This window comes from Cygnus atratus, chromosome 1 (assembly GCF_013377495.2).
Source record: "Cygnus atratus isolate AKBS03 ecotype Queensland, Australia chromosome 1, CAtr_DNAZoo_HiC_assembly, whole genome shotgun sequence".
Classification (NCBI taxonomy): Eukaryota; Metazoa; Chordata; class Aves; order Anseriformes; family Anatidae; genus Cygnus; species Cygnus atratus.
The window spans coordinates 137,429,213-137,446,903 of NC_066362.1; the positions used below are offsets into that span (position 1 = coordinate 137,429,213).

Consider the following 17,691-nt stretch of genomic DNA (forward strand, 5'->3'; position numbering starts at 1 on the left):
AGGCAGAAATTCGGCTTTACCTCTGGAATCCAGAGGGCACAGCTCACGTGTGCCCACTTGGTCCCTGTCCTGGTGGCTTTCATGGCACCTCCTCGTTTGGGACACAATAAGCACTGAGGATGTATCCCCAGAACGCAGGTGCGGCACAGCCAGCTCCCTTCAGGGACTTTTAAGATTCCGTAGCACGCCTGGGAAGAAAACAGGGATCGAGATCATTGCGCTAATAGCATTTCACATCCAAGCATTAATTTTCATACGGCACAAAGCTTTCAGATCCTAAAGGCACGGTTTGGCCTTTGCTTAATCCTTCTCCAATTTTGTTACCTTAAAAGGAATCAGGTGATCAAAGAGATTTACAGCCTATAAAACAAACACTTTCTATGCTTGCTTCTTTTTAAAGTATGTGTCTTGGTATTATTTGTTCACAGCATAAAACAGCCATTGTGACTGAACAACAAACACTGCCATTAAGAACCTTCATCTTTGCATTTAATGACTTTTTAAGTTTCTGAAGGAAAAAATGCAGACATCTCTTTTAAATTAGCTTCTGCATGTAACCCTTCCTTAAAAAAATCACTATTTCCTATCATTAACAACTTTACACTCTAACATAATTCTACTAAGATGTGAAGCAATGAGCTGGTTTTTGAAGATTTTTCTGAAGATCTTTGCATACAGTATTAAATTACCTTTGTGGTTACAGTTCTGACAATCATTTGACTTTATATATAATATTGCAAGAAAAATTACAGTATATACTGGAATCATGAGATGCTGGGTTTTAGGCCTATTTCCCTGAATATTGCGTTTAACCCCTTGAAAACTGAGGAATTTCTTACCTTTTTCTAAATTTGAGGATTAAAAAGAAAAAAAGAAGAAATGTAGTCTGCTTTCTAATTCACATTCATAGCCGTTCCTAATGGCAAACTACACACGTACGTAGATGTACCCTATTGAATATACACACATATTAAAGCTGAGTGTATCCAAAACCACCCACAGTAAGAAGCGTTATCAACCGGGCTGCTTTCTAAGGAAATCACGCCATTCCCAACACCCTATCTGGGAACAGTAAGACTGAAAGCCTTGCCAGCTGTAACCAGCCTTTTAGATTCAAATCTAGTATAAAATCCCCGTGCTTGCTCCCCCAGCCTTCCGGTTCTAAGACCCTGGTCCTTACTGTGAAGCAGTATCACCAAATACTGCACATTCCTGTCATGCCTAGAGAGAGGGGGACTTTCCTGAATGAAACCCCACATTACAAAAACACCAGGACAGACTAACCTAAACGCTATTTTCATGCTTGACTGTTGTAAAAACCCAACAGGGGGAGCTGTAATCTAAATTTTAGAAGTGATTTATTTTTTTTTCCTGTTCTGAGGCACATTCCCACCAACACTCTTTCCATTACTGATGCAGAAGTGGCATTATACCAAAAGATCACATTTAGGAGGCTGGAAATGGACGTAAACCATTTCCTAATTTAATCCAGCTAATGAGTGGAGGCGGCCTAGGCTACCAAACCAGTAACTTGGCAATCTGTCTGAGCTGGCATGAGAGGGCACTGTGAAGGAGGAAATCTCTCGCACTCCTCCTCCCCGCCTCCAAGCGGCGTGATGACAAACAGACCTGATGAGGCTGCTTGGTGAACCAGGGCCCATCCAGATTAAAAATCAAACTGATAACTCTTTCTGGTTGCTTGCTGCCAGGCTTTCTTAGGATTAGCTCTAGCCCAGGCACACTCCCCGGCTCATGCTGGGCAGGCCTGGCCCCTGTGGCTGGGGAAGGGGCAGGGTGAGGAGGCAGCAGGCCACCAGCTCCAGCTAGTGGGCAACCCCGAGCCTCCTGCTGCAAATTCATCATTACTTACAAAGAGGCACGAGCAGAGGCTGCCTCCAGAGCTGGCACCCCAGCTGTAAAATCCCTTCTCAAACAGGACATGCCAGAAACCACAGGACTCATCTCCACTTTTTGGTTATGAAGATACCTCTGCCTGTCTAGGCTGAGCTCAGCTGGAGCGAGGCCCTGGCTACACCTGAAACACCATGAACAACAGCAGTGTTCAGACCAAGTGCTCGGCTCTTGCAGGTGCTTATGCCTCCCAAAAAAGATCGGCCTGTTAAAGCACCTACATGTGGTTTCAGGTGGCTAAATTTGGACAGTCTGTTTGGCCAGTTAACAAGTCAATCAAGGAGGGAAAAACCCCAGCTCTGAAACAAGCGATCTTTGAGTTCTTTACATATAGGCAGGCAGCACTCTCCACCCTGTTTATTTTCAAATGGAGGGTTAATAAAGGGGTTTATGGTCACAGAGAAAGTACTTGCAAGTCCTGAGGACGCTTCATGCTCCTACTGGACGACAGAGGTCCACACACAGACTGTGCTCGGCCACTTATCTACTGTAACTCTCAGAGTACAAAATTTGAGCTTGGTATTGCACCACCCTCCTTACCCAGAAAATCACAAAGCCCTCCACATTCACATTTAATACTGGCTCAAATTCCACACTTGTCAAAGGTAAACAAAGATCAGAGGACAGTGTCAACATCTCTGCAGGCACTGACCTGATGGACACAGATATTACACTTGTCACAAAACACCATATCATTCCCATCTTCACTGTCAGGGGACCGGCACACATCACAGATGACATCTTCATCGTACTCTATGCCCAGTCCTTCTTCAGTCTCAATTGCATGATTCATGTTCTCATGACAGTGCCGTTCCAGCACTTCAATCGTCTTTTCCATTGTGTTTTCATCCAGGGGCCCGCATCCTACAGTGCAGAACGGAGAAAGGGGAATTGGGAGACAGTCAGGTGCTTTTCACCCAGTCTGAGAGGCAGAAAAAAAGAACAACTTCCAGCAACTACAGCAGCATACACATGACAAATTAAAAACAAATAAACAAAAGGTCTTTTATCATTCACTGGCTAATTTTAGCAGGATTTTATAAATACAAACAGAACTACTACTGAAGTAGAAGTTCGGATTGTACATAAGACAAAAGACATCACTAACTGCTGGACTACGCACAAGAAGATGGCTGCTAATTTTGATTTCTTGTTGCAACTGATAAACAGGGAGATGGAAAAGATAAATGACTACTGAAACAAAGTGCCTTCTGGTATTAAACTGTTCTCTTCAGTGCCAGGATATTTTTTCACTCCCTGAACATAAAGGATCACAGTATCATTCAGGTGGGAATGGACCTTGGAGGGATCCAGTCCAGCTCCCTGCTCAGAGCAGGGTCAGCACTGAATCCAGATTAGGTTGCTCACAAACATACCTAGTCAGACCTTGAAAATCTCCACGGATGTCCATTTCAGCCCCAGAAAAGCCTTGTGTTTGCAAACAGCACCCAGTATGCCTAGGAAGCTTGTCCTTGCATCCTCCTTTTACATAAGGAAGGCTCTGGAGCTCTGTCATGAATTCCCTCCTTCACCAAGCCGGTGACACATCTAACTACTCGTTTTCCTGAGTGCCTGGATGATCACTCTCGTGCTTGGAGGAGATTGTCCTTACAGCCTTGCTAGCTCTTTCCAGCAATTTCACCTTTCAGAGATGCCTCACTGACCCCATCTAGCAGCTTCCCAAATAAGCAGAAGCCTACTCTCCATAAGCCCAGGAGCAGAAGGCTATTTCCTTTCTTTGCTCACCTCAGGATCTCAGTCTCCACTATTTCGTACCTGCTACAGCCAGTGCCACTATCAATCAGCCCACCCCATCTAGTTCCTCCTTCTTTGTCAAGCAGATCCAGGAGATGTTAAATATCTCCCTTTTGCTCACTGAGCTGCATTCATCCATGGAAGAGCACCAGCTGCACAGACTATCCCACCACAACCCCGTTATTCCAGTAATATCTCCAGGATTATTTTCCACAGTTCACTGCCCCTCAAAGCCTTCTATACCCACAACTTGTGTGGAAAAAAAAAGAAAGTTTATTTAGCAGATTTTAAATGGGCTAGCATGTGTGCAACTTAATTATTCTGTTAAGAACCCAGCATGTAAGCTCCTCAGAACTCTGTATTTTGTAGCAATTATATGTTCAAGTTTAAAAAATGGAAGCATATGTTTTTCCTACGCAATATTTTTAACCTTTATATCCCTAAAATTAATTCCACCTGGTTTGGGCTTTTTCCCTCCTGTATCAGTCTGCAGAAGTTGCACATGATTTTGGACGTGAAGAAGTTTTTAGGCACAACAGGTAAAACATCAAACACTAACTGATCCAGCAACTCATTTTAAACGTTTTTATAGATGTTCATTACCTCGTTTTTCCTAGCATTTCCATCCAATTCTCATTCAAAGATCTTTAAGAAATCTCACACAGCAGACTACTACTCAACCAGCAGCAGTTAACTGCTGCTTTAAAAACTAGAACATGTTGTGAAATTACCCATTTCAGTAAGCTCTTCGTTTAGCTCCTGGAGCCAAAAGATGTCCATATCATCCAAGTCATAGCGACACACAGATTCTGCCAGTTCCAAAATGTTGATGTAACCTGGTTCTGTGGGCTCTTGGCTGGAACAGTGGATGTACTTCCTGGGTCGTGTATACAGTACTTCTTTTACTTTTTCTGCTACAACCCTACACGTGAAAGTAAAAAGGAAATGGAGAGTTAGCTACAGCTTTTTAAGATTCAGCCTTGAAAGACATGAAATATTTGTTATCAAGTGCAAAAAAATCTAGCATCTCACAGATTTTAAACTAGCCTGTGCGTGAAGCCAGGGTGGGAAGACAGGATTCTGTAAATGTCATTTCTTCACATGAAATATGTTAAGGTTTGCTACGTATACAGAATCATTTTTAAAATGTAAGCCTGTGCATAATATTTTCAACTTAACAAATGCTACTAGCATGGCGATGCAAATGTTTTTGAAACCCACAGAAAGTATTATGCACGAAAAACCCTACAATCTTTGTTCTATCTTCTTCCTAAACGATAGAAGGAAATCTTGCCAGCTTATAATCTTCAGGATTCCAGCTTTTTCAGGAAAGCTTGATTTATTCTGCTGCAGTTAGGGGGAGGAGGAGGAGATGTTTGCTCTTCATTTGGGTTAAGCAGTCTACCCGTATTTTATACGTGGCACTTCATCCACATTACAAATGTATTATTTTTATTATGTAAGAACAATTCTGTTGCTGAGCAAAAACGTAAAGGGGAAAAAACCAGCTAAAAATCATCCAGGAAGCAAGGGGAAAAAATACTGGTGTTTTTAACCTTTCAATTATTTTAAGAGATAAAAATTAGCGTTTGCCTAGTAAACTAGCCTATGAGAACGGAGAGAGTGACCCTAGCTAGCTAAAGTCAGTCTGTCTTTCTCTGCATTTAATGCAAGAGACCCTGCATGTGAAAGGAAGCCAGGGAGATACTGAATGGAACAGTGCCATACGTGAGAAGCTCTGCATGCTTTCCAGAGCCCGCCCTCCCCGGCACCAGGAGAAAAGAAAAGCTGTGGGAAACAAGGCAAGAGGAGGAAAGCAGGAGCAGGCAGCAGTCGAGCAGTATCCCACATAATTCTAACTGGACAATGTGGGTTGTCAATGTTAGCACAATGTTCCTCTACCATTCTTCTTCCCCCCTTCACCTCGCTCATTTTTTCTCATGTTCCCTTGTGAGCTTTTCTTTTCTCTAGTCCAGCCCATTCTATATCAGTTTTTAACTCTAATATAATACCGCTGGTATGAGATGCAATATATTTATTTTTAATAACTTGGTACTGACAATAGCCCCAGTGGAAATTAGATTATGCTGGCATCAGTGCTTTCACTGGACAATTCATTTATCTTCGTCTTGAAGACCACGCTGGCAGTAATACTTCTACGCTAAAACACACTTTTTCCACCAGGAAAGGTTACAGGATTACACTGTCACCTTTTCCTGGTCTAAAAACAATATGAGAGGACAAACAATCCGTCTCCTGAAACTGACATCACTGAACTTGTATAATGATCAGCAGCTATTTGTGGAAAAAGATAGCAGAAGGAGTTAAAAGCTCTGGCAACAGCAACAAAAATTGTATTATGTGAACAAGTGAGTAGCTTTATCGGGTACCAGCTATTCCTGAGTGCCTACTGTTCTATTTCTTCATGCTTTATAGGGAGGCTTTTCAAGTAACGTGAAAACAATGCAAGATTTAGGTTTATTTTTAATTTAACTTTCCACACTTAAAAGAGAAAACAGATTTAACCCATAGCACCACGTGACTCAGGAAAAAATAAAATCCCCTTTTTACACTTGCAATGTAGATACCATCATGGTATACAGACAGAACCAGATCTGAAGTGCCACAGAAATGTCTTCCAAATTGGTGCTTGTTTGGCTTAAAAGAATGCCTGGAGGCTGCTGCATTGCAGATTTAACTGTAACAACAAGGAAACGTGACTGTGTTTAGACCACCTCTTTTCTGAGAGGCCACCTTCTCTGAGTTCACGTTCTGTGCACATGCTTTACGTGTAATCTCTGTTACCTGAGAGAAGGCTGTGGAATTGTTTCTGGACTGGCTGGAACTTGGACTCCTTTCTCCCATTCCTGTTTCCATGTGTCCGCAAAGACATAATATTCATCGGGGTTAACATGGTGAGAATCCGGTAGTTTCATGGCACTAATGAGATCTTTGCGGAACACCTGCAAAGAAAACACAGGGAGAAGAGAGGCTTGAGAAAAAAGACTTCCACCAGAGAAAGTAGTAGGTATTTTTCCTAATCTACACTGAAACAATGCACGTATGTTGTTAAGTTTTCTTTAAGAGTGCTGACACACAAACACATTAATTTGAAATCGTCTAGATTACTAACTCTTAATGTATCAGGTGCAGTATGACAAGAATTTTCAGCTAACTCAAAACCACGCTGCCGCCTGAAGTCTAATCAGAAGGAAGAAAGCAAGCTGCTGCAGGTTACCAAGGGAAAGGGGAAAAGGAGGCCTGTACCTAGTTTATTTATAATATCACTTTCAAACAGCTCATTTTACTTGCCAGTCTGCATGCTTCATCCCAACTTAGGTACAAGGTTGCATATCTTTTTCCTTCGCTCAGTCAAGCTCCCTCTAATTGTCATATTCATCATGAGCTAAGAGCAGTTGCCATGGCAAAGTTGATGTACAGGCACTTGCTCATCTACTAAATCCATTTGAAGTTTTACTGGTCAGGATCTTCAGGATTGAAGACAAACTGCTGCCTACACTGAAGCACAAATTCTGCCTTGCTTTGTGCCGGAACCCCAGCAATGCCAGCACAAAAACGCAATCCAGCCTCGGGACTCTTTAGCAAATCTATGTGGTGAAACACGCCATACAGGCTGCCACAAATCCACCTGTGACAAACCTCCAGCTCTAACATTCAGCTCCTGGCTGCAGAGGATTCCAGTTTGAAGAACATGCAACCAGGATTATCAGCTGTCTCAAAGCTTACTTAATGTAAATGCCTGTCAACTACAGGTGCAGGAAATTTTTTAAAAGGCACATGATTTTTTTCCCCCTTCCCACTGCTACCCTGCCCAAGTTTAACATTCGTAAAAGCAGAACAGCGACTGCGGCTTGGTGTTGGGGAGACATCGCAACTAATTAATTGCATTATCGTAACGAGAAATCAAATCCTCAAAGGGCAATAAAATGAAAGGGAAAATATCCCTGCAATAAACTGTGGCAGGTTGAACTCTCTTCTTACTAATTCCGTTTTATAGCCAGAACAGTAACGAAATACTTCAGAGCCAAATATCTTAGCGTACCCTTTTCAATTTGACAGCACCAGACCGGTTAATGCCTACTGCAAAAATTCTCAGCTGTTCTTGGAAATCATCAAGAAATCGTTATAAAAAAAAAAAAAGCACTACACTTTTAACTAGAAACAGGTATTGAAAGAGGCTGCTGGTAGCTCAGAGCACAGGAGTTGCTTCACTATGCACTACGGCTGCATCGCTCGTAGGCTGCCAGGAGAGCAAGTTAACCTGGGAACTCAAAAATACAGAGCAACTAGAGCCTCAGTGACACGAGTGAAAGCATTAACACCGTAAGCATCCATTTTAACCCAAGCAGTACATCTACACAGCAAAAATAAAATGTGCAGTGTTTTATGCCATTTCAAAGAAATTGTAATTTTCTTTGTTATGAATACAGAGCCAGGTTTGTGAGAGACACTAACACAGCACAGTGCCAAAGAAACCCGTAAGGAAAAAATAATCCAATAACTGAGAAACGCGATGGTTTAATCATTACAATGTATATTCCTCAAACCTTATCTGAGGTTAAGTGCTTTACAAACTACCTTTTAAGGCACTGAGAAACACAGACGTAGAGTGTTACATATCAAAACCACTGTTTTTTAAGCACTAAATTAAAAATGCTCTGAAAGGCATCAGTACTCTAACTACACTGCTTAGCAGCAAATTCATCTTCTGATCATCCATTATGTATGTGAGCTGTATCATCTCTATTTTTAGAGCACAAAGCCCCTGGAGCATGAACTTTTTTTTTTTTTGCCTGACCACACAGTCACCATGCAGCAATATTAAGTTCTCCACCTCAGGTTGCTGAAGTTTACAGTAGTGGTACCACTGGAGGTCAAAGATTTAAGCAATATAAACGTAATGGTTGAAACCTTAAGGAACTCCAAATTCAACTCAAATTTCCCTAAGAGTCCTTTCCTTGCCATTCATACTTACGGTACGAGTACAACTGAGTGTTTCCTGCAGACACCTGGAATCCTTACAGAGACACCGCAATCTCTAGCTCTTATCATTCATCATTTCTTCACGCGGCCCATCTTCCAACAGTAAAACACTCTCAGAGGACAACATTTCAGAACACGTGTCTTTATCACTTGTGCTCTATGCTTATTTTGTTGTGGAAGCAAACCCAGGGGACCCAAGGAGAACTTTCTTATCAATTAAGTAAATTTTACTCCTGCAGTCGGCCTCAAGGCTACGAGCTGAGCCAGCTCAACAAAGGGCTGAAACGCACTCAGGATTTGGACAGCCAACTTCTCCACATGGTTGTGTCTTTTTGGACGCTTCTTTGATGCTTACTGCATCCATAAGGCAACAGCCAGTGCAACCCAGAGCACAGTCTCTCCTCCCGGCAACAACCCCCTTCACTTCCAGTCAGCCCACGAAGGGCAGTGCTCATCTTTCAGTCACACCAGTGAGCGTCAGTCACCCCAAAACTTCTACATTTCTAGCCACACATAAAACACAAGCCTTCAGCTGTATTTTAGCATCATCTGTAATATCACACAAATTGAGAAAAGCTCAATAATGAGCATGCCTAGGCTAGCACTGCATCCCCATCCATCTAGGAGGATGCGTGACCCGTCGCGTGAGGAGGCTCAGCCCACGCCATGCGTCTTGTACCTCACGCAGGAGGTCTCTGCCCAGAGGAGCTACAGCTGCCAGACGCCAGCTGATCAAGGTCATCCACCTGCTGGAAGCCCCCTCGGAAGTTATTGTGACAGTGGGATATCTAAAAAGTATTTTTGGCAATGGAAAGCATGAAGGAAGAGATGAATTTCAACCCTCCTTACCGTGCGAGACTGTTTGGTCTGAACCTCTCCTGTCATGTAGCTGCCAGGAGCTTTAAAGTTTCGGCTGAAAATGGTGCAGCAATTTGTCTGAATGAAGTCAATGAAAAACACGCTTGCTTATGTCACAATAAAAATACCAAGCGTTTTGTTGAGAAACTGTAAAATTTTTTTTCACACTTTAAAGCTGGGACTCCAATTTAGAAGAAGAAACCTTGTTCTCTGGTCTTTTTGCTCTGCAGTAAAGTCTGAAAAGATTTGCTGAAGCAATGAGAACAACTTAGGCACTGCTGCAGAGACACACTGTTGTCTCTAAGCCTTTACAGCCTAAATCCTACAAAAATTCTCCACAATAAGCATGCTCTGCTCCTCCATGGCACCAACACCAAGCTACAGTGAGATCACGGGCCTGTGGATGGAAAGATATGGTTCACGTATTTTATTTGTTTTTCAGACTTCTTAGTCCTATTTGTAAATTATGCTACAAGAGTACGTCTAAGGAAGATGAACTTCTTGAACCAGGAGTTTGTAAATGTGGCACCAAAAGCTGTCTGACTTCAACATGAACTCCTTCTGCAAGCACCATGAAAATTCGACATATAATCTTCCTCACACGACCCTCCCCCCTGCGCTGACTCGGGGAATAGATCAAGGCTATCCACCAAAGAATATTACTTTCTGTGCAATATCCTTATCTGCTAAAGATATCGAGGGGGCACATGCAATGCTATGGAGAATTATAGTGAAACATTAGCATCAAAGACAGAGACTGGGTCTTAACCACACAACAGCCTTCTACAACCTCCATCTTCACTGAGCCACGCAAATATCAGATCTGCACAGACCTCAGGAACATTTTGTTTGTGATCAATGCAAACCTAAAGCCACATCTGGGGGGAGAGGGGGAACCAAAACCTCCTTCCCCCCTCAAAAAAAACCAAAACACAACAACAACAACAACAAAATGAGAGTCAAAGACCTAATTTAATACCCCCCCCCCTGCCCCCAAGCTTCTACCGGCAGCGACCAATCCTATTGCTCATTCTACTTATCTTGTCCAAATGCATATGTCAGTGAGAGCGAATGGATTGGGTCACCTCTTAAAAATGGTAAGAAAAATCCTATTTCTTCTTGTGACAGTGAGCTTTTCAGTATGTGACCACCTACCTACAGGTAAGGTGCTCCCATGGCCATGTAGGCCACCACCGGGAACCACGTGGCAGAGGTTTAAGTAAAGTACGTGTTAAACACACTCCTGCTGTTACAATTAAAGCAGGATTTCTCCTGGATTGAATCTAAGTGCTTCACTCCTTAGGCTTCCCCTGGTGCCTGGCAGAGCCCCTAAGGAGTCAGCAGTACACAGTTCATTTCCTTATGCCCGCTGTCTAGAATCAAGAAGACTGACTGGCCCAGAAAAGTAGTGATTTTTAAAAGGCAGGAGGGAAAAAATATGCCTCCCCCCACCCAGATTCCCCCAGAAGCATAACCTCAGAAATATCCTCAGTATCCTCTCTAAAAGAGAAAGCTGAAATATGGCTAGTAGTCTTCCTGTTTTTGCATCTCCTTCACAACCCATCTTGAAGGCCAACGATGAGATTCCAGGTGCCAACTACCCATCCAACAGGAAGCATTGTCTCTAAAATGCAGAGTAAAGTATGTAAGAACACAAGTTTTCCACCAGGTTTTCAGTCAGTTTTTATACACCTCCACAATTATCTTCTTTTTCATTCCAAAGTCACCCATAAGCAAAGCTTACTGTCCTGTTGTAACTCTCACGTTTAACACCACCAGCAAAAATTAAAGACACTTAAGAAGCATCAGTTTATACCTAAAATCACTACATAAATAACACGGTAGACAAATTGTAGTAAGACCTAATACAAGCATAATGCAGCCACATAATATCTGAGTACAGATAGTCTAATCTAACACACCTAATCTTTGCATAGAAGTTTCACATCTGCCAAAGACTGCCCATCTACAGAGGACGAAGTTGTAAGGGACACACCACTTTCCAAAATTTAGCGGGCTCATCCTTGCTAGGTAGATTTTGTCTCATTAATACATTGCAACCTGGGTGTTAATTTCTAATTTAAGGCACCTTATTACAAAGGAGACCGGAGTCTCAAGCCAGGAACGGTTGGTTGGTTTGTATTGTAGCAAAGCAAACAGAAGTCAAAATAATTGTAAAACAGCAATGAAGCTACAGTTCCAGGCATGTATACTGACTGCACCGAAAAACTAACGATGTTAAAACAGCTAAAGCAGACAGAAGTGTAGCATTAAACTTGTACTTCTCAAACATCTAAATAATTTGGCCATGCCCTGCAGTAAATCCTAATCTTCAAATTCCTACTCCCTAAAACTATTTTCAAGGATTAGCCAGGACTCGAGCAAATGAAATATTGCACTTTTCTTTGGAGCAGCCATTAATCTTCTCAGCCTCCTTTACAAGTGTTTATAGGAAAAACCAGGAAATCAGACACTAAATCAACCCCACCTAATGTCATATCTCTGGCATCTCTGACAGCACCATCTCACGAGCCAGAAGAACATGCGAGAACTGTGTAAGAACACATCAAGTTTCCCCCTGGTTGCTAATCAGACATAAACTTTGGATTTGAGGACTCATCTCAACAATCAGTTTTTAAAAATGGTATTAATTAAACAAGATATTTAGAAAAATCTGTACTCGTTACCATCCGTTTAATTCCTTTTTTAATCATGTTTAATTCTCAGTCTCAACAACTTCCTATGCAGATGAGCTTCACAGTCTAATTACATGGTGCACAGAAAAGGACATCCTATTAATTGCAGCAGACTTCCTAACTTTTGGCCTCATTCATATTCTCCCACCCTTCCTCCCCCATTCCTCCTTCACGAGGACAGGCAGAACCGAAGCTCCACCACTGCTTTTTCCAAACCATTCAAACTTTACTATTATGCCTGCTCATTCAGTCCCGAAGGTAAAACAGCTCAGCCTTATCACAAGCAAACTTTTCCATGCCCTTGTGCATTCTGGACACCTCTTGCTAAGGAGTTCAAATATCTTGAGATGGTATCTCAAAGCAAAAAGATCAAAAAAAACCAAACCAGCCAGGTTGCACCTCTGATTTAGATGAAAGCATTATTAGTTTTTTAATCAATTAACCCATGCAGGCTAAAAACCAGCTCATTAAAACGAGTAAGGTATGTTGACCAGAGGTCTTGAGAAGCCCGCAGAGATGTCCAAGCTGTTGCAGTTAATTCAGAATCTTCTAAAGCACACACGGAAAGGTGACAGTCTCCTCTTCTATTATGCATGGGACATGCCAAACTATATGATTTAATCATATTGCCCATTCATCCACAGAACAAAACCAACCACTTTCCAACTGCAAAAAGAATCCATTTTCTGCTCAGAGTCTAATCTTGCAGGGTGCTCCTCAGGATCAAGACCTACAATTTATGTGACAGTTAAACGCCACTAAAAAAAGTTTCACATACCCCAGTAATGAAAGCAGACCATTTACTTGGGGAAGACAAGCTACATTTCACATAACACAGCTGTCGCTATCAGCAACGAGGGATTAAAAACTACTATTGCTGTGGGATTCGGAACCCTATTTGCAAGGAGAGGTAAAATACTGCCACCTTAGACGGGCAGGGTTTAAAAAAAAAAAAACAAAAAAAAAAACCACCACACAATCCTAACTTACCTCTTCTACAGTTTAGAGAGGGTGGGAAGACTGAAAACAAAACAAAACAAAACAAAACATAAGCTTGAGTGTCACATAAATCTCTTTGGCTCTTTTGTGCCCCCCCTAGCCTGAGGGAAAAGAAACGGTCAGTCATTCAGCATGGGCCAGCTAATAGGTTTTCCCTGCAAAAATGATTTCAACTGTTCTGCCATGGTTTTCTGCTGCAGCTTCCAAGGAGACAGGAAACAGCAAAGTACAGGTTTCATGCTGAGCCAGGCATCCAAATGCCTCCTACCCTGCTACTCCCACGCAGCCTACCGCTCAGACCTGTGAGTCGCTCCTGTCCGGCTTCGAGCCCATAAGGGGCAACTCTGCGCATTGCCCACGGCCAACATCATCACAAAGATCTGAAAAAACTGTTCTGACTTACGCTACTGGTGTGCCCGTAACCTTAACGCTGTTTTGCTGTTCAAAGTAAACACTACAGCAGATAGCTTAAAGTTACCATTTCAGTTGTTTGCGATAGATTACAACTCAAGAGGAGCACAAGAGAAAGAGCTGCAGTCTCCTTTCTGAAGTCACCAAGGCAAACAGCGTGTTCTGAGGAAGCAGCATCACAGGCTTGCCTTACTTTCACCATCTTCTCAAGGAGAAGAGTGGGGTAAGCGGGCCTCAGGTCCCACGCAGTAACGTCCCTTCCACCTGCCTCCCTCCTGAAGCCATGAGAGGCAATGCAAGGCAGAGCAGTCCTCAGCCACAGCCAACTTTCTTTTTTTTTTTTTTTTTTTCTCCACAGAGGAGCACGGCCACTACAAACATGTCCTGTGAAGCAGCTGACAAATATACTAACCTGTCGGTCACAATATTGAAAATGAGCTTTTATTTGAAGAGGAAACCCAAATACCGGAGAACACTTGGACTGGAGGTGGCTGAGAAAGTAGAAAAAAAGCCTATGTATCCACACACAATATAATTGAGAAAGCCAGGCTTACTGGCACGAAAGAAAAATTAATGTATGAAGACCACGAGCAAAAATATTCCCAAACAGCTATTTATAGCTTTGACCTTTTAGATTTTCTGCATCACTAACTCAAGAAACGTCTGCTGCCTGGCAAGCAGAGGTGAATGAAAGGAGAGCACTGCCAACTTGCTAAAGAGATCCCTCGCTAAAGGGATGCTGTCAGCCTGAAATTTTCAATTTCTATCCAATAGATATTAGACAACTATTACCACGAAGAAACTTGCAGAATTACTGTAACATGATTTTTTTTTTGAAGGGTATGTGGTAGGAAGGTTTGCTTTACACCCTTGTCACCAGTTGGTGCATTAACAATCAATTTCAATGCTCTGCTGACAACAGCATTTCATGTAGTATACCGTTGCATGAAATCTCCAGCATATGCTTTTCTAGGGGTTGGAAGGAGCGCTTGCTTCCAGCACAAGGAAAGGAAAAATTGGAAGGATAGCCAAGAGTATTATGCATGAGAGGTAGAGATCATTACCACCACCTTCCCATCCACTCCTCTTCTTTATTTATTTATTTATTTTTTTGTGGGGAGGGGGGAATATTGCAATATTGCACCTGGGACACTCCTCCAGAAGAGGACATCATCTAAGATTTTTTTTCTGTTTTTTTTTTTTTTTTTTTTTTAACTGGGAAGAGGGAATCTCAAACAAAAGACACCAGAAAAATGCCATCATTATTGGAATGATGATGATATAAATTACATTTCTTTTTTTATTCAAAGTGTATATTCCAAATTTTGTTCTTCAAATTTTCATATTTATCAAGCAATAAAGGGTTCAAGATTTTATCTTGGAATAGGCAGAAAGCAGCAAAGAAGATCACAAGAACAACTGAAAGCACTGCTCCTTTTAATTCCTATAAGTTACGTAAATAAAAAAATTGTAAGCTGTATACATGGACCACATCTTCATAACTGTTTATACACACACACATGCATGAAGACAGAATGGAGCGAAGCGAAAGAAAGCAGTAATGGGAGCATCCTTAGGAAGAAGAGAGAGAAGAAAGTTGGGCAGGGAGAAGGGACTGGGCACTGAGGTGTACTTGAAACAGCACGCGGCTGGCAATGTATTTGTTTCTGTCCCCATTTGCCCAGCTTGGCAAGCAACAAAGCTGCTGTGACAACCAACGCGAGCAACAATTTCAAGACCTCCGTAGCCACGAGCTGTTTTAACATTAAAATTCTCATGGAACCGTAAGCCTCAAAGATCAACACTTTAAAGGTAAAAAGCGTGGTAGGTTTTTCTTTACCTTCGTGGTGGCTGTAAACAGACATTATAAAGCTAGTTCTGGCCAATTTTGGTTGTGTGGAAACACTCACGCAAGATTCCCTTTTCGGAATGAATCAGCGTGTTTTCTTCAAATAACTCATGATAAAAATTAAGCTTCCAAAGAAAGGACACGTTCTGAAACCTTGCTCCTACCAAACCAAATTTGTCTGGGAAGCAGCATTCAAAAAAGGAAGCATGAAGCATGTTTGCTGAATAGCTTTTGCTATATGAACACAACCTTTATGTTTATGCAGCCTCTCACAGTAGCATCTAAGCAGCTAAAAAGCTGCTGTTATGGTACAAAAAATCACTTCTGGGACATAACTCTCAGTTTTAAATTCTACAGAAGCAAAGTATGTTTTGTCAGTCTTTTTCTCAGTAACCTCGGGCATCAACAGTCATACCAGCATGCTGAAGGATGCGTTTGGAGGGGACGTGACAGCGAGCAAGGGGAATTAACTGCAAGAAACATTTTCCCATTTGCAGTCGTTATCTGACTTCAGTCCTTGAGAAAGCAAGCATCAAATCTGGAGGAAAAGGCAGACAACAAAATCCTCCCCAAAAAGGGCAATCGGTGGCGATGGTTGCTAGGGTGGATCGGAGCACCGTACTGCACACAAGCGCTGAAGGAAAAGGGACTCAAGTAGTGCATATCGATCCAGCGACAGCGGTGATAGGTGTAACGGGTAGGGATGGCAATTAAAATCCTTACTAAAGGTAACCACAAGAGTGAGAAAGTGGCAGATGATGATTAAGCACTGTTCATACGTAACCTGCCCAGTGGGGTGTTCTTGTTTCATCCTATAGCAGAAAGAAGAAAGCCTTCCCATACACACACACACACACACACCACTTCCTTCGCTCTCAAATCACAAGACCATCCCAGCTTTTTCAATTTCAAAAAGACACTATATTTCAGGGGAATAAAGAACCACAAGTTACCGTCTGCAAAGCCATAAGTCATTTTGGGACATCAAACACTGGAGCTCCTGCATTACTCACATGGTGAGGAAAAACGGTGTCACGGAGAATTTGACAGGTAACTAACGCGCTGGCACCGGTTCAAAGCTCGCGATTTCAAGCCTTAGAAACTTGAAAAATACATGACAAAAAACTACCGGTAACCAATCTTCAACCCTGGTTCTTACCTCAGCAGGTTTCTTTTGTTCATTTGCTGGTGTTTTTGACTTGCTCCTGTATTTAGAACAAGAAGAAAAGGAAGTGGAAGGACCTGTTAAAAAAAAGAAAAGAAATGAGAAGCAGAACCATTACAGCTCGCTTCAATTCATTTAATTGCTCGGTGAAACACAAGGCACTCCAATCTCCTGAATTATGATAATTCTTGACAAGATGTGGGCAAAAAGCTCTTCTGCAGTCTGTAGGCTTGATTACAGCTCCTCCTGTTCCACTTGTTCTTTGTGAAACCACAGCACACCGAGTTTATGGGTACATTCTGCTCTGCCCGGTACAAGTGTGAGTAAACAGAAACAAGCATGCAGACCACTTTCCCTCATTTCCTTTCTAACAGAAGTGGAAGGAGGAGCAAAACTGAGGACAGAGCTTGCAAGTGCTAGAAAAACAAAGTGAAAAAAAAAAGCAACGATACTAAAGGGTGCTGATGAGAGATGCAGAAAAGTACAGTGTGATGTCTAGACGTTCCTGGGCACGATGCTAGTTCAGTACATTGCTGGGTTGTAGCAAATATGGCAACGAATCCTCATTACACATAGCATTATTAGATGGGCACGGGTTCCTAAGAAACAAAGAGACCCTGCCATGTAGAGTTTCTTTGCAGGCACAAGGAAGGTGCAACCTCAGCCAGACATGTGCCAAGGAACTTTTAGAACAGAACTTCACTGACTTGTCTACCAGACCACGGTGTAAAAGATGAAGAACCAGTGTAAGATACTGCAACATGTAAATGCTCAGACAGCTCGGACTTAAGGCTGAGGGTCTGTACCGCATGAGACAGCAGGACTTTTGTACGGCCCTAGCCATACGAAAACTTCCTCTGGGCAGCAAAACTTCTCCTGAATTACAGATTTATTTTTCGCAGCTCTGAAAGGGAAAGGCACACAAATTTCCCCTCAAATGCTAAGCAGACTTAACATCCCCCCAAGTTTACAGGATCCTTCGCCTCCTTTTCCCCCGTAACAGGATTCAGAACACGGAACAACAGGGAAGGCAAGAAGAAATC

At 42.3% G+C, this 17,691-nt stretch overlaps 1 protein-coding gene across 11 annotated transcripts in view; it reads right to left on the reverse strand.

Annotated features, from left to right (window-relative positions):
- The window catches only part of JADE3 (jade family PHD finger 3), a 64,353-nt gene that overhangs the window by 14,092 nt on the left and 32,570 nt on the right, over positions 1 to 17,691 (reverse strand). For all 11 annotated transcript variants that reach the window (XM_035558174.2, XM_035558176.2, XM_035558172.2 and 8 more), the window contains 5 exons: positions 16,643 to 16,725; positions 6,472 to 6,629; positions 4,398 to 4,588; positions 2,564 to 2,775; positions 21 to 188 (listed from right to left, as the gene is read on the reverse strand). In XM_035558174.2, the coding sequence (XP_035414067.1) occupies positions 21 to 188; positions 2,564 to 2,775; positions 4,398 to 4,588; positions 6,472 to 6,629; positions 16,643 to 16,725 (812 nt within the window). The remainder of the gene's footprint in view (positions 1 to 20; positions 189 to 2,563; positions 2,776 to 4,397; positions 4,589 to 6,471; positions 6,630 to 16,642; positions 16,726 to 17,691) is intronic.